We start from the raw sequence: 14777 nt of genomic DNA, 5'->3' as shown, positions 1-14777 counted from the left end.
ATCAAGGTACTGTTATACTCAGATAACGTTCACTGTGAACTGCACTGCGAATTTAGTTCAGTGACGTTCCAGAAATCAGTTTCGTCCCGACATCTCTCTGTCAAAGCAAAGTCCACAGATGGTGAGAAGCTGGAAGTGCACAAAACTCTGGCAATCGACACTGAAGAAAAACACCATGTTAGGATTGAAGACTTGGCCACATTCTTCGTCGACCTTACAAACCACAGTCTGGGCAAGGAACAGTTGAAAGATCGCAGTGTTTCATCTTTGAGGTGGGGGGTGTGGCGTGGCAGGGGAAGGAGTATGCATGGCAAATGTTCATCTGCCCTTGTTGAAGGGCTTATGCCTGAAACGACGACTCTTCTGATCCACGGATGCTGCGCTTTTTGACTGATCTGCAGTCCTAACCAGTGAGCAGAAAACTGGGTACGCTCTGAAATGAAGGTCGCAGGAGCCGAAATATGAATTCTGCGTTCATCTGCTGAGTTTCTCTAACAATATTATTTTCAAGATTGACAGCATAATCCGCAGTTGTTTTTTTTTCCCCGTTTTCGTAGGCCGAGTCATGCTGGGAAGCAGTGGAAGGCTTCAAAGCCCAGAGAAGGCAGAATAAATAATTTTAAACAGTGACGAAAAAGACGTGGCAGTGAGAGCAGCGGCTGAGTGACAGTTATTGACGTTGCCGCACCGCGCGCCCCCAAAACTTCAAACTGCAGCACGTGATCAGGCCCGCCAACGGTCGCCCTCCTCCAGCTCCGCTCCCACTGGTTGGAACCGTCCCCACGTGGCCTACGAACTCCCTTCCAATTGGTCCGTTTCGAATCCCGCCGGTCTCGTCCCAATATTTTCCTTCTGGAGGCATGAGGGGAGTGCACCCGTAAGGTGTCTCAATCATTTACCTCACGTCGCAGAAATAATTATCTTTGTCTGGTATTGGAAACGATATTGGTGATTGACGGTGGGTGTTTGTTTGCTGGTGGTGTTTTAATGCTGATTTAACGGGTGGGCGGGGGATGTGCGCCATTGAGCGCAGTTTGTATCGATTGAAGGGGTTGTTTCCTATCTTCCAAATACTGCGCGATGCGCGCAACTGACATGATATTTAACGAGTAATTTGGCGAAATTTTGCAGGTCTGACGGCTAGAAAACTTAAGAGTTAACGATGCGAGTTTCCGAAGTGAATTTTGCCCGCACCAGACCGGCTGCTTAATTCTAGCCTTGGGTTCGTTTCACAATGAAGCTGTTTTCCTCCGAGTTTGTTCAGTGTTCCGATGGTGATGGTTCCCTGCAAGAGTGATGCTGGAAGTCGTCATGTTCAACCTTGATTTTGTTTCTCTTGATAGACGCTGCTGAATTTATCCAGATGTTTGTTTTGATCGCTGAGTGCCTGGTTGAAGTTTCAAGCCTGTGTTGGTAAGTCCTGGTATTTTCTGTCTCATCAGATTGTGAAACACAGGAAGAAACCACATGTATCACCAAATGGTTTAAAGGTCCTCGCTGAGGTTGAAGTTATGTTACTTGATGCATCAGCTTCTGGAGTATGAATTAAGGGAAGGCAATGACCGACTGATAGCATCGTCAGATGATTGATCCACTGACCCAGGTCATGTTCTCGGGGACCTGGGTTCGAATCTGAAATGAATTTGAATCCGGTTTAAAAATCAAGAATTCCAAAGACATGAAGCCATAATCCATTTCAGAAAAAAAAGCTCTGATTCGCTTCTTTTTTGTGGAAGGTGGTCTGGTCTATATGTGACTGCAGTCTCACTGCATTGTTGATGGCTCTTGCAGTTAGCTGTGGGCATTAAATGCTGGTTTGGCCAAAGATGTCTCTGTCCTGTTAATGAAGATGAAATAAATCTCCAATCAATTGTATCAGTTGCAAATTTTACCCTTGATACCAGTTTGCCACATTAAAAGGTTAGTGATCTTGGGTGGAACAGTTGTCCGCTGGTGGTTCTTTTAGATTGGGCGAATGTTTCAGAGGGCATTAATGGCCAATGCATTGATTGCTGTTGACAGTCCCAACTGTAACTGTAATTCATTTTTATATATCAAAAATGAGTGTTTGTTTTTAGAACTCGAGGCAAATATGGGTAATAATGGGTGTTCAAGTTTGATCAGAAGTTATCGGCATTCGTTTGTCTCTGCATTTGAGTCAAAACCATTATTTGGAAGGTTCATAAATTTTCAACAAATGATGCATGATTGCTTGTGTTATGGGCACATCAAACTCTTGTAAAGTATGTTAAGAGTGTAATCTGGACCCTAATCTTTCTTAGTTTAGTAGTAAGCATAAGGTGTTGTGTTCACCTCTTATAGCCATAGTATCGAATATGTTGTGAAACTTGTAAGGCATGGAAAGTTTAAATAGGCAAGGTCTTTTCCCTGGGGTAGTGGAGTCCAACACTAGATGACATAAGTTTAAGGTGAGTTGACAAGATTTAAAAAGGATCTAGAGTCATTACTTCTGAATCATTGAAATGCCTGTATTGATGGGGTCTTTTTGTGGAACGCAACAACTTTCAGATAATTCAAAAAGGTGTCCTTTTGTTGTGGAATTCAGGTTCGTGATTGTACTTTCCTGATTTTGACTAATAACTCTGTGTACTTCATCCACAGAGTTGAGAACCAAGATTTAGAAGCCTTCACTTCAGGGTTTGCCATGGATGCAAAAACACAAGTATGTCATTTAATACTGGCAATGGTTCTTTCTTCTGAATAAGATTTGAGATGTAATAGCTACGCAACAGTCATAGTATGAAACCATATTCAGTGAAATGGATTGCTTCACATATGATTCCCAGCATTTAACTGTAACAGAGAGAGCAATAAGAGCTGGTATAAAACCAAATACTTGTGCTTGGTGAGCCAACTATTTCAGCCAAGGCAGTTGATGAGATTTTCTGATAGGTTTATGACACAATGGCCTGTGAGCGATAAATAATTTGATCTTTGACCGCTTTTTGAAAAGGTTTATAAAAAGGTGAAAGTGATACCCAGTTAGGCTTTTAATTAACGTTTTAGCTTGGCTTTGATATTTTTTTCACTTGTCAAACAGTCCGATCCTGTTCATAATGCTCAGTAACTTGCCACTGCATCGCTTCACTAAGAGTCAGTTCCAACAGAAGCAATACATCGAAGTTGTGCAGGGGCAATTACCATGTTACTTCTTTTGCGAGACACGACAAGAGCACCTGAAAATCTGTTTGCACTCAAATTAGAAAATGTTGTACGAGCAGTTGCATCTATTCTTTTTTCTAATATGTTCTTTTCTAATATCTATTTCTAATATGTTCTTTAAAGTTCTTATGCTGACTGAACGTGTGTTCAATGAAAATTACTTTGATTTGGAAAACATGTAACAAGCATTAGTTATGCTCCTGACAGGTAGCTTCTGGTTAAATCCTACTTTTGTGATTTAATTGACCATGGGTATAAGGTTTGGAGTTGTATTCAGTAATGTCATTTGTACACTTTTCGAAAGCAGGTGAGATTTGAACCAAGCAGGAAGATTGTCACTGCACCTCGAGACCTCCGTTTTGTCCCTTGTCTGTAACAGCCTCCTCAGAGGGCAGGGTGGATGATGCAATCACTGGTTCTTGGCACTAAACAGAGGCAATTGCTTTCTGCTGACTTGCCTATGGTATCTGAGTTGTGATATGCAAACCTTGGGAGAGGAGAAACAAGTGGGTAATGGAGAGTGAGCTGTCAGATGATGACCAAGACTGGGCCAGGTGCAGTGAATGTGAGATGCTAAAAAGAGAGAAAGGTTGGTGAGACATGACATTTGGTGAGAAGCGTGTTTCCTGCTTGGCTATGAACACAAGGGCCTCAAGTGTGCTGCTGTAAGTTGTGCAGTCACTAACCTGATTGTTTTGTACTTAACTGGAAGGGGGAGATTTAGTTTGATAGGCCTTTGTGTTCCTGTGGTGCTAAAATGAAATGAATTGGGAATGTGGTTGTGACGAATGTTGTATGACCTTGTCATCCTACTACATGTTAGTTGTATTCAGTGTGGTCATTAAGCACTGCCACTTTTGCTGGTCTGCTTTAATTTAAAGTCGCTCAGAAGCAGAATGATCTTTGCAATAGAAATACAGAGCAACCTTGATTATCTGAGGACACAGGCAAGGAGTTATTCATTTGGTTACTTGAATGCTGGGTAACATAGTTTAGGCAAGCATTGGGACCTTGCGATCTTGCAGGAGAATCCGATATTTGGATAATCGAATGCTAGATAATTGAGGGAGCAATTACGTAACTATATATTTGGAGTTAGGATAACTTTTGAATTATTATTATGTCATAGTTTCATGATCAATCTGCATCCTCCTCAAGTCCTAAAACAGTTGAAAACACATGACCTCTTATGAGCTGCCCAGGGTTTGTCAGCCCATTTTTCTTTTTTTTTGAATGACCCAGGGCTGTTTTGGAGGTTACCACCCATTCCATATTCTGTATTGTCCATCAAGTTTTGTTTCAGTGCAGTTATTGGTGTACAATAATTGTGAGTTGTTGAACTCTCCCCTCACTCACTCCTGCTTAAATCTTAAAAGGTTCTGTCTTGCAATGTTTTTGTGAGTTTACTGTTGACTTCAGATATGCCAGTGTTGCTTGGCAAATCAAGGTGTCAACAGGAACAATCCCCTTGAATTCAAACAGTGAATTTCAGGCCATTTCACTGACTTAGCTGCCTCAATAGGTTTTTGCTTGAATTGTATCCGATTTCAATTCAGTACTGAATTGAATAAATTCTGAGCTGCAATAAAGATCAAGCCCAAAGTCAATATTGAAGTACTATGCCTTGATTTTATCTTGGAGACTGCTTCAAGGTGAAATATGTTCTTCGTCCACATAGTTATCTAAGGGTGACATTTTTGATTTTGGTTTTTTTTTTGGCAAGAGTTATTTCCAGTCCTGTGCGGTGCTCCATAGAAACTTTACTTCTCAAAGGCAAACTAATTTGCTGCAATAGCCTTGTCAACAAATGGAGTCCTATAGTTGTGACTGAAGCTAGGTTTATAGTTCAGTAAATATCAGGTGAAACCCACTGGACCATTTGGTTTCTGTGCATCTTGCATCCTTTCCGGATCGAAGCAGATAACCATTGGGTCAGTGGTAATGGTCTCTATCTCTGAGCTTGCGGACCCAGGTTCAAATCCTACCGAACTGCATCCATGGCATATTTGGCCAGGTTCCTGGGGGAAATATAAAATTGAGTTTCTTCAAAAGGTGAATGGGAGTCATTTAACATGTGTGAACACTGAAGTGGTTGTCTTTTTTTTGTGAAGAAAGGCTAAGTTAAACTCTAGTCAAGGCCTGTTGTGATGCAATGGTAGTGTCCTTCTTTTGGACTAATCCATGTCAGTTGAAAAGTCACCTGCTTCAAAGGTATGCCAGAACAACTCTGGACAGGTCGGTTGCAAAACATGGGAAGCCTAACAATTGACGGTTCTGTGCTAATGAACCAGGAAGACCAGATCAACTCCCACCTGATCCAAAAGTGTTATGTAACAGTCCTGAGATAAATAAAATCCAACCATATTCATTGAAATATAAGGTTAATTTTATTCTGAATGTTTGTTTGTTTTGGTGTATGTTTTCACATGTATATTACTGTCATAGGAGAATCTTTCATCGAACAGTCATCGACTGAAGAAAGCCACAAGGAATGCATCTGGTAGAGTACAAAAGTTTGCCCATATTGCCAAATGATTTTAATAACTTGTTTATACAGTGCTCTGTGAAACGTCCAATGTATTGGGTTATTTTGGATCACAGTGATGATGTAGCCAGTTTACTTCATTATGTTTGCAAGGATAGTGCCAAATGCCTCCGGAGGAGGTCAGGTATTTATTTTCTTTTTATCTGAAATGTGATATTGCTGAGATGCTGTGTTTCTTCAGTATTGAACTGGGATGGGAGAAACTTTTGACTCCATGTTGATGCCATTATCAGAAAGATACCTTGTAGTCACAGTATTGAAGTTCAGCAATATGGACATTTCAGTAGGAAACACGTCTGGGAATTGGTCATCTCGATGTGTGCTAATTTGAAAGAGAAGTTAATGTTGTGTGGGTTTTACGTACAGAAAAATAACTAAATTGTCTGTTTCCATTTTGGATCTCACCTGCAGTTAGTCACGCAAGGAGGATGTGTGGGAAATCATGTGCTGTACCTGAGGGAGCAGGAATGTACTTTGCCTGACTCTACCCCACCTTCAATTCATATAAACTTCCACCATGTCAGTCATGGTGTCAAATTTGGTATATTTTAGCAAGTTAAAAATTGCACAATACTAGCTCCTTCATCAGGTAGCTCGTGGGGCAGGAACTTAAGCAGCACTCCAAAAGCGAGTACTTCCAAATATACCTGTTGGTCTATAACCTGATGTGTGATTTTTAACTTCATCCACCCCAATCCAACACCAGTGGCACCTCATCAAATTTTAGGATTTTAAATGTTCTACATAAGCATGGGTTGTTCGACCTTGAGCATTTGAAGAAGCCGAAAACTTGAACAAGCATTGCAATGGGATAGAGTCTTTTAAATGACTCCAAGAGGGTTTTTTGAAAGTTTATGTAGATACTGCAATGAGGCAAAGGTCACACAAGAACTTGGGGAATGACTATGGCCAGGTGATTGAAGATTCAGTGCAGGTAGTATATTGTGAACCGTGGTTAGAGTTGGATTTAAAGTTTAAGCTGGTTATGGATAAGGATATGACTGGTTCTTGGGTAAGGTTGCTTAACAGGGAGAAGGCGAGTTAAAGTTCTGTGCAGGGACTGGAGAAATTAGGTTATGGGGGTGCAGTTTGAGGATAGCGGGACACTTTTTTTTTTCGAGGCCAATTGAGCAGAGTTCAGGGCATGCATCTTCTTGTGGAGATGAAGGATAATAATGGTGAGATTCAGGAACCCTGGATGATGAGAGGTATTGAAAGTTTATTCAGACAAAAAGAAAGCTTGTTTCATGTTTAGGAAACTGATATCCTTAAGGAAAATCAAGGAAGTAGGGAAGAGCTCAAACAAGGAATGAGGAAAGCTAAAAGAGTCTCCAAGATATCTTTGGCAAGTAAGATGAAGGAGACTCCCAAGGCGTTTCATAATTATATTAAGAGCATTATGTGGGATAAAAGGGAATTCATGCATGGAGCCAGAGGAGATGGGTGCAGTGCTGAATGAGCACTTTGCATTGGTTTTCACCAAAGAGAAGGACATGGATGGTCCTAAGTTGAGGGAAGGATAGTTGATGTTCTGCAGTATGCTGATATGAAGAAGGTAGTTGTTCTGGGTGCATTGCTAAACGTTAACTTCAACAAGTCCACAAGGGCTGATGGATTTAGGCCACAATACTGAGAGATGTGAGGCAGGAGATTGTTTGGGTCCTGACAGAGATCTTTGAATCCTCTTCAACCCCATGCAAAAATCCAATTGACTGGAAACAGCCCAAGTTGTTTCTTACGTTTAAGAAGGGAAATTATTGCAGAGGCTGATTAGGGACAGGATTTTGTCACATACAAAAGAATAGACCTGTTGGCAAACCAGCATTTTTTTTTGTCGGGGAGATCTTGGAAACTTGATTGAATTTTTTTTTAAGGAAGTGACGAAGATGACTGTGGGTTAGGCAATGACTGTTTTCGATCTGAACTTTCTTGAAGTGTTTGATAAGGTTCTTCATGGCAGACAGGTATGGAAGTCACTTAGGATCCATGGTGAGTTGCTGTGTAGGCATTGTTCATACATAGGGTCATTGTGCTGTCTGTTTTGCTTTTTTTCTGTTTGGATGTCTGTCACCACTGGTTTTCTCCAAGGATCAGTGCTGGTGCTTGTATTATACATTAAGGACTTGGAATGTGGGTGGTCTGATCAGTCAGTTGCTGATGATAAAATCGGACCTGTTGGTAGCAAGGAAGTTTGAAAACAAGACAGCAGAAGGTTGGGTGGAAAAATAGCAGGTGGAGTAGAATCTGGGCAAGTGAGGAGATGAAATATAAGAGGAAAACATGGAACAAAAGTCAGATGGAATATAATCAGAGTCCACACTTTCCTGAAAGTGGTAACACAAAGGGATAAATCGTCAAAGAATGCAAACGGTGTGCTTGTCTTCACTTGATGCATCAAGTTTGAAAGTTGACAAGTCATTTTGAAACAATATAAAATCTTCGGCTAAATTTGATGTATTGTGTGCACATCTGGTCATCACAATATATAATGAATGTGAAGGCTGGAGAGACGATACAGAAGAGATTTGCCAGGATGTTGCCTGGATTGGAGTGCTTTAGCAATAATGAGAGATTGACGCTCCAGTGAATACAATCCAAATGATCCAAAAAAGGCTGAGGAGCGATGATAGAACTATGTGAAATGTTTAGTGGCTTGGATAGGGTGGCTAGTTGACATTCCTTTTGTTAGTTTGGAAATGTCAAGTAGGGGGCTTATGTCAAATGAGAAGGGTAAAGATTTAAAGGACATGTGAGGGATAAGTTTATTATGCAGATGATGATGGATGACGAGAATGTGCTGCCAAGGTAGGTGGAACAAACTGGTAGGGTAGGAACATTTAAGTGTCATTTAGACACATGAACAAGTAGAGAGTAAGGGGGTATGCACCAAGTATAGGCAGATAGGATTAGTTCAGAATGGCAACATGATTTACAAAGACATGGCTGAAAAGTTTTATTTTAGCTGCACGGTTCTGTGTTGTTTTAAATGGGGCTAATTTTAGGATTGCAGTTGGTGACATGAAAAATATTTTGTTTCTGATTAACAGGCAAAAGGAAATTGAGGCATGATCCTTTGCATGAAATAACGATATCAACAGTTGAAAATCAACATCAAAGCACCAGGCAGCAGTTTTGTGCAAGACCATTACAAGCCAATAATGTACTGTGTTCACCATTAAATTTACAAGAAAAGGAAAAGTTAAAAGTTAGCGATTTAATAAAGTGTCATCCCCGAAATGGGCAACTCGCGATTGCTTCTGAAGGATCACGTGCAACCTGTCCAAGTGCCTCAGATTATTTGACCAAAAAGTCATTAGAATTAGACCTCCGGTCCGAAGACTTAATTCAATCTGATGGCTTACCCTGGAGACCTGTTGGTCCAGAAACTCCAGGTAATGTGTGGGCATATACTAAGTTCCTGTTTTGAGTTAATTTGGTTAACTTTATCGCTTCAGTGCTGTTCATGAAAGTGTGTGTTTGGTTTAACATTGTCATTTTTTTGTTCTCTGGAATGCCTGCTTTTCTGATGTTTTCTCTGTTTCTGTTTTTGCTCCCACTCTTGTTATCCGGGCCAGTTTTTGTCTGTGCTTGAGTCTCTCTGCACAACCTCTGAGCCTGACCTCTCCTTTTAAAGGCTCAGTGGAATTTTTATTTTGGCTCCAACTTTGCACTTGTAATTAAATTATTGGCTCAACTGCATGGCAGAGGTAAATTTGCTTGCACGCGGCAGCTGTTGCCACAAGATGGAGCCTGGTTCATTAAACCTGATCAAGTGAGTGTAATTTTAACATGATTTGGCACAGTGATAGTGTCTCTAATCTCCTGAAGTGCTGTTGCAAAGGAGTGTTCGAATGTCTGAACAGGTTTGTAAGAAAATGTGTTTAGTTTCTTTCCCTTTGTGAAGATCTTTATATTTTCAAAGTTTTCTTTCTTAAGCATTTAAATAGTGAGGAATCCGTGTACTTTTAACTTTGTGTTTCAAGATTTTGAAGCTTTGATCAAAATGTCATGGATTTCCTTGGTGCACTGTATTTATTTTATTGTGATGTTATTTTTTGTAAGCTATTTTGGGTAAGTGTACAGACAAAAGGTACTGTACTTCAATCTGTTTTGTACATTGTTTGTTCCTGTGGTCAAATGTCTGTAGGAACCTGTATGGCTACATGCATACCTGTGGACATTGAAGTTTGAGTGAAACAAACTACAGGAATACACCATATTTTAAATGAGGACGTTGTGGACTCCAACCTGTTTCCAAAACAGTGCCATAATGGACAGGTGCAAGTAACCCAAAGTGCAAAGTGTGAGAATGAATTAAAACAAAGTGATGGGAAAATTCATTGCTATCTTTTTTTTAAAAAAAGTAATAATTTTGCTTCTCTTTATTTTTTGCAGTTTGCATCTCTGTCCTTCCTCACCCTTCCACTATGTTAGTTAATGTATCAACAGCACAGTAAATTAGCAACACATCCAAATGAACTAAGACACAGTTGAATATAAACCTGTCCTCTCTGAAATTGACACACTTAACAGTAGGAGTAGCAAGAACGTTTAAAAGCAGAAAAATTGATCATCCCAAGCCGAGTGCATTCAGGGCAGTTGAAACTTTTATCTGCTTCAAAGCTGTGAGCAAGCATAGCGAGTCTGTGGATCCAAACTTGGATGTTGTCTAAAGTTGCGTTCCTTCTTAGAAATTGATTGATTATTTTATGTGTTGCAGGACCAACAGTTGAAACACGTGAGAGCATTGGCAAGAACGATTCTTTTCGGATAACACAGAATGATTGCATCAGGCCTGCTGCGCAGAAAACAGAAAATAATGCAAATAAACAATTAGATGATCTGATGAAACAGGACAAGGTGCAATCCCCTGCTCTGGTTTCAATTTGTACAAAAACACCCTCCACTCCAATGCATTTTTCAGTGGTCACTGAAAATCAACTGGGAGACAGAGCAGACATATTGAACCTTAAGTCAGCAGGTAATGGAACTGAGCAAAGTGGTGGAATGTCATATGTCTGGCTGTTACTGGTGTTAATTGAATTGCCACACTTGGCTCTGCTTTCTCTGATCTCAAGAACAAAAAAATCAACTTGGGTACTTGGTCTTGTTCATCCAATATTGTCAGCCTTTGGAAATCTGTCTGTATAGTTAGGGGAAATGAATTGGCTTCAATAGCAGGTAATTGAACCATTGGGTTTAAACATTAAATCAAAATAATGTTCGAGGAGGATGTGCTGAATCTCGTTCTGAGAGATGTTGTGGCTGAAATTGTTTAGTTGGACAAAATTTATGGCTAAGTGGTCATATGTATGGTTTGTTGGTGATGACAAAGACTGAGGAAATAGCTCCATGGATTGGTTTTGGGAATCAATTATTTGTTGATGTATTTTGATGACACAGATTGCAGAGTTTAGCGATGGTCCAAAATGTAGACGTGTACTGCACAGTGCTGAAATTTGTCATAGCCAGGCATGTGGAATGGGCAGACATAAAGTGATGCAGAGAAAGGTCAGGTAATTGTTTTCAATTAGAAGTAGTTGGGGAACACCACATCAAGCATACAGTTTTAAAGCAGGTGTCTGAACAGAGACCTTGGAGTTTATATGCACAAATGGTTGTCAGCAATAGAACACAATCATAACGTGTTTAAGAATGCATTTGGGATCCTGGGCTTTGTAATTGGCAGCATAGAGTTGCAGAGCGAACAAGTTATGATGGAGTACTGTCAATATTCAGTGCCACACTTTCGAAAGGAACAAGGGATTCGAGAGGGCATAGTCAAGGTCATGACTTGCTAAAGCACTCCAGTTCTGAAGAACCTGTGTTCTCTTGGGAGATGGCACACAATTATTTCCTAAGATCATAAAGTGGAACAGATGCCTGCTCCACCATTTCAAACCACCATTCTTTGTATTATTTTGTGCTTTCCTTGATTCCCAACTGATTGAATTTTTTTTTAGCCTTAAGTAAACTCTAGGACTCCACCCGAGAACACAATGTGCAAAGCAGTTCCAAAGACAACAACTGTGTGAGAGAGGTAGTCCCTTTTCATCTTAGTTTGAATTGACTTTTAGTTCTGAGTTGACATGCCTCGATTGAGAGATTATGCCCTTGGTCTGAGCCTTTGCCTGTCAGCCTTTATGCTGTCCAGCCCTTGATTGATCCAATTATGTTTTAATGAGATCCCCCCCTCATTTTTTTCAATTCCAGTGATTGGAGTCCAAGCTTTTTAGCCTTTGCTCTAAAGACAAGCCTATCCACACCAGGAATCAACCTAATGAATCTTCAGTGACTGCCTCCGAGGAAATTATTATTTTTGCTTAAATAATGGGACCAAGTATGCAGATGTGGTTTCACCAGCACTTTTTTGTACAGTTGCAGCAACACTGTCCTACTTGGATACATACCCCCCGAAATAAAGGACAGCATTCCATTGACATCCCTGCTGTGCTTGCGTGTAAGCTTTCTGTGTTTACTGTGCAATTACTCCCAAGTTCTGGATGTTGCAGTATTTTGCAAATTTTCTCTCCTTTTAACTAATACTCTGTTCTTTTTGTTCACCCTTCCAAAGTACCCACCTTCACATTTTCCTAACCCTGCAAGGCCCATGAGGCCTACTTGTCTGCCGAGCTGGAACTCATTACCTGAGCCCTTGTGGGGCTCCTCAAGAGATCGTCTTGTGATGCATTGGTAGTGTCTATACCCCAAGACATGGAGGCCTGGATTCAATTCCCACCTGCCCCTGAGGTGTGTCATAATAGGTCTGAATAAGTTGATGTAAAATAAAATTACTAATTTAAAAACAAGAGCTCTTGTTTTTAAAGTCATGGCATCCCATGTCTGGGTCAGAAGGTCCTGGTTGGAATCCCAGTTACTTCACAGATGCATCATAATATGTTTGAGCTAGCTGATTAAAAATATCAGCATAGCTACCAGAAGATGAATAAACATTTAGCTCAAAAAGATCATAAAGCAGACATAGGAAAGAACTGTTGTAATGTAGTGGTGTTGTTCCTAGCTCAGGGTTGTGGAGGCTGGGTTAGAGACTCACTTGCTCCAGAGGTACTGCAATGGACTAGACCAAATGCTCTTCAAAATTTTTTTTTAAGAATCCCTCAAGTGTGGAAACAGGCCATTCAGCCCAACAAGTCCACAGTGACACTCAGAGTATCCCACCCAGACACATTCCCCAACCTCATTACTCCCCTACCTCACCTAAACTGCATTTCTTTGGACTCTGGGGGGGATGGGGAAGCTGGAGCACCTGTAGGAAACCGATGCAGACTCGGAGAATGTCTCAATGGAGTTTGCACAGTCACCTGAGGCTGAACTCTAACCCGGGTCCTTGAAGGTCTGAGGCAGTAGTGCTAACCATTCAACCACTGTGCCGCCCCAAGCAAGCATAGCAAGAAGATGGTCAAATCCTAATGTTTTGTTATTTAAAGGCAAGTGTAAGGTGCTTGATCCAGATGTAATTCAATTGGATATACACTGTATTGTCAATCTCCAGTTAAAATAGAAATGCAAGGAGGAATTGGTCTAACTTAAACTTTATTGACAAACTTAACACAGCAACAGATTATCTAATGACTAAACAGCAACTCTTCTCATATAGTAACATCCCTCAGATGCAACCTTGGCTAAGCCACAGTAAAAGAGACTGTCTCTCACACAATTCTGGCAGCAGAAAGAGAACCCAATCTTTTGGCTTTGACAAATATGTAGCAGCTTCAAAACCCCAACAACTACTTCAAGCTAGACTAAAACTTGGTACTCTGAGCACCTCACTCCACCCATTCAGCCTGCTTCTACAACTCTCACTTCCAAAAAAAACCCAAGGTGTCACAGCTGTTAAGTGTTCTGCTCCAAGCCAATAAAGACAGCTCTCACCTCTGTCTCAACCTTTTCGTGATAAAAAACCAGGACAGAATACAGCTTTTAAAGCCATTGTGTCATCACAGCATGTATTATCAAGCTTGAACAGGTTGACAAGGGAAATATCTTAAACCCTGATTGTAGGGCTGTTGTGTTTCACTGGTACCCATGCAGATATACAGCACAGGGATAAGGTCATGTGGCCCTTTTAGGATACTCCTGTCAAAGCAAAGTATGGCTGACCCAGAACTGGAATTAAAGGTGGCACAGGTGGAATAATCCAACTTTCGCAGGAATTGTGTTCTGGAGTGTCAGACCAGGCGTGTTGGTGTCAGCAGCCGGATAAACTTAGTTGCCATGGTGATTTGATAGTGGGAAAGCCGTTCAGTTGTACATGAGAGCACTTCTGGATAGAAGTTAAATTCAGCAGACCCAGGAAGTGGTGTGCAGAACTGTCTGTCCCAAGCTGGGAGTAACCTGTGTATGCCATGACCAGTGACTCTATTGTAGTGTTCAGTAAGAAGTCCAGACAGGCTTCTTGAGTTAGTCCATCCACATTATACTCTGGCAATCCTTTGCCCACTTAATTATCATATCACCTTTTCTCAGTAAAGTGTTTGTCTCCCACTTGGCCTTTCCACCTGTTTTTGTGTGGTCTGCAAATCTGATTGCAATACATTCGGTTCCTCCCTCTTAGTCTTGTGAACCTTGTGCAATCTTTCCACCAATAACTGTGGTACCCTCCCTACCACCCTGAACAAGAGCCCTTTCACAATTGCTGTTTCCTGCCCATTACATCTCGATCTGCTTGTCCTTGAACACCTTCAGAAAGTCCAAACAGAACACATCTTTATCCACACTGGTTGTCACTTCCTTGAAATACAATAAATTCTCAGACCAAATTTGCCTTTGGAGCCATACTGTTTCTGCTTTAGATTGATATTTTCTTAAATGCTGTTAATAATTGATTCCATAATTCTTTTTAGCATATGGGTTTAATGTTGCCACTTTTGAGCAATCCTCTGATACCAGTACAGTATCCACCATCTCTGTTGCTACTTCTAGTATGTTAGAATGCAAGCCATCAGGACCAGAGGACTTACCTGGCTTTAGCCACCATTAGTTTGTTTAATTCTACGTCTGTTCTGATGTTGGAATTTCATTTCTGCTC

General features: G+C 40.8%; 1 protein-coding gene across 2 annotated transcripts in view; it reads left to right on the top strand.

Annotated features, from left to right (window-relative positions):
* Positions 1-296: 296 nt before the first annotated feature.
* cdca2 (cell division cycle associated 2) overlaps positions 297-14777 on the top strand; it is a 42063-nt gene continuing 27582 nt past the window's right edge. The window contains exons 1-7 of one of the 2 annotated variants that reach the window (XM_072554005.1): positions 297-426; positions 558-958; positions 1344-1413; positions 2623-2683; positions 5629-5683; positions 8776-9120; positions 10449-10709. In XM_072554005.1, the coding sequence (XP_072410106.1) occupies positions 2666-2683; positions 5629-5683; positions 8776-9120; positions 10449-10709 (679 nt within the window). In that variant the 5' untranslated portion in view covers positions 297-426; positions 558-958; positions 1344-1413; positions 2623-2665. Of the gene's footprint in view, positions 427-526; positions 959-1343; positions 1414-2622; positions 2684-5628; positions 5684-8775; positions 9121-10448; positions 10710-14777 lie in introns of those variants that run through there. The other variant, XM_072554006.1, reaches the window with a different exon arrangement.

This window comes from Chiloscyllium punctatum, chromosome 35 (assembly GCF_047496795.1).
Source record: "Chiloscyllium punctatum isolate Juve2018m chromosome 35, sChiPun1.3, whole genome shotgun sequence".
Lineage (NCBI taxonomy): Eukaryota > Metazoa > Chordata > Chondrichthyes > Orectolobiformes > Hemiscylliidae > Chiloscyllium > Chiloscyllium punctatum.
Note: the sequence above shows the minus strand (reverse complement) of the source record. Positions and strands in the feature narration are given on the sequence as shown.